Source organism: Penaeus monodon, chromosome 25 (assembly GCF_015228065.2).
Source record: "Penaeus monodon isolate SGIC_2016 chromosome 25, NSTDA_Pmon_1, whole genome shotgun sequence".
In the NCBI taxonomy this organism is placed as follows: domain Eukaryota; kingdom Metazoa; phylum Arthropoda; class Malacostraca; order Decapoda; family Penaeidae; genus Penaeus; species Penaeus monodon.
In genome coordinates, this window is record NC_051410.1 from 108848 (window position 1) to 110503 (window position 1656).

The 1656-nt window shown below is 31.6% G+C and overlaps 1 protein-coding gene across 1 annotated transcript in view; it reads right to left on the reverse strand.

Moving 5' to 3' along the window:
• The window catches only part of LOC119589475 (protein TFG-like), a gene marked incomplete at its 3' end in the record, with an annotated part of 15771 nt that overhangs the window by 6931 nt on the left and 7184 nt on the right, over positions 1 to 1656 (reverse strand). Inside the window, 2 exon segments of the mRNA XM_037938076.1 lie at positions 271 to 405; positions 733 to 772. Of these exon segments, the coding sequence (XP_037794004.1) occupies positions 271 to 405; positions 733 to 772 (175 nt within the window).

Genomic DNA, 1656 nt, shown 5'->3' on the forward strand with positions numbered 1-1656 from the left:
CAGACTCTAAACATTTCATTGTTTGGAGTTACAATTTCTAAGCCATCTAAAAATACATCTTCAACAACGATCATTAGAAATGATAAATTTAAATTTTGGTGTATACAATACTTTCCCTGAATTAAATTTTCTTGGGTAATCTGCAAAATATAAAATCATTTTTTAAAAATTTAAATTTTTAAGAAATTTGCAATTTGGAAAATTTATACAGAATATCCATTTCCTTTCTTCACACTTTAACCAACTTCAACCAAATTTAGATGACTTTACCTTATACTTCAGGGTAATGTCATCATCCGGTGACAAGGAGCCCCGAAAGACTCTTTGCATCATCAGGATCAGTTCATCATAGGTCATGTCTTCGTTGTGGATGGGGATCCTTCGGATGTCATCACCCAACTGGGCCTGAAGCATAACAATTACTGGTGCAACCATACTTAATTAGGTAAACAGACATTTTCAATAATCTGGGCCATACCAAAATTGTGAAAGACAAATTTTATCCCCCCCCCAAAAAAAAAAATCATGCTATGCCTACATTTTTATATTCAAATGTAGTCACTATTTATTTACCTATTGATGAAATTTGATCTTTGTGTTTACATAAGAATGGGAATATATCAGTGCCCCAATGGGATTTTTTTGTTCAGAAATTTTTAAAAAGGTGTTTTTTGTCCATAAAAGTTTCCAAAATTTAAGCTGAGTCTATTCCACATTCTTCTCTGGACAAACCTTAATGATAAGCTTTCCTGACAGATCAAGCCCACTGTCACTGTACCGGCCCACTCTGTTGCCCGGGAAAGAAAATTTGGGCCCGGGGATCAAAGGGGTTGGGCTCCTTGAAGGAGCTTCATATATAAACATAATGATACAGTAAAAAATTGTTTAAAACAAAAAAACCGTTTTTATCATGGCCTCTTTTTATGCCCCCCACCGATAGTATGTTTTCTTCTGTCATCATGGACAAATAAATGATCATTTGATTCATTCTTTTTTATATCCCCCTCTGAAAATTTAGATTATTACAACTTACTTCTAAATAACTTGTGAATATTGAAATGAAAAGAGTTTATGTGATTAAGTACAATTTCATAAATAATAAAGAAAAATTACAACACTGTATTATAATTAATTTTCATTTTCTTACAGATTTACTTTTCCCTTTGGCTGATGTCCCAAGCATACCTGCTCTTTGGTTTTATGAATCAAAAATGGCCTTTTATCCTCCTACCAATTGGATTTGATTTTGCTCTCTGTTATTTCTTTTCTTGATTTGATTTAATTAATATGCTTGCTTTGCTACTGGGTCTCTTTTGGGGGAAAAAATTTTTGATAAAACCCTGTTTTCTACAATCAAATTTTTAAAAAAATCATCTTATATTTACTAATTTTTAAAATGTCAAAGGGGACCACCGAACATTTTCTTTTTTTTCTGAACTGGGATACCTTTTAAGTCTTCCCACTGGGAAATCTCAAAACTCAGAAACAAAATATAAAATTGATCCGTAAATCTTTAATTGTAAGTTAAAAGTAAAAATTACACAGTATTTGTTTTTATGACAAGAGGGGTGTTCAGAATTCCTTTTTTGTATGAATAATTTTTTTTTTTTTTTCTGAACAGAGGAACACTGAAGCTATAAAATTTTTAGGCCCTTT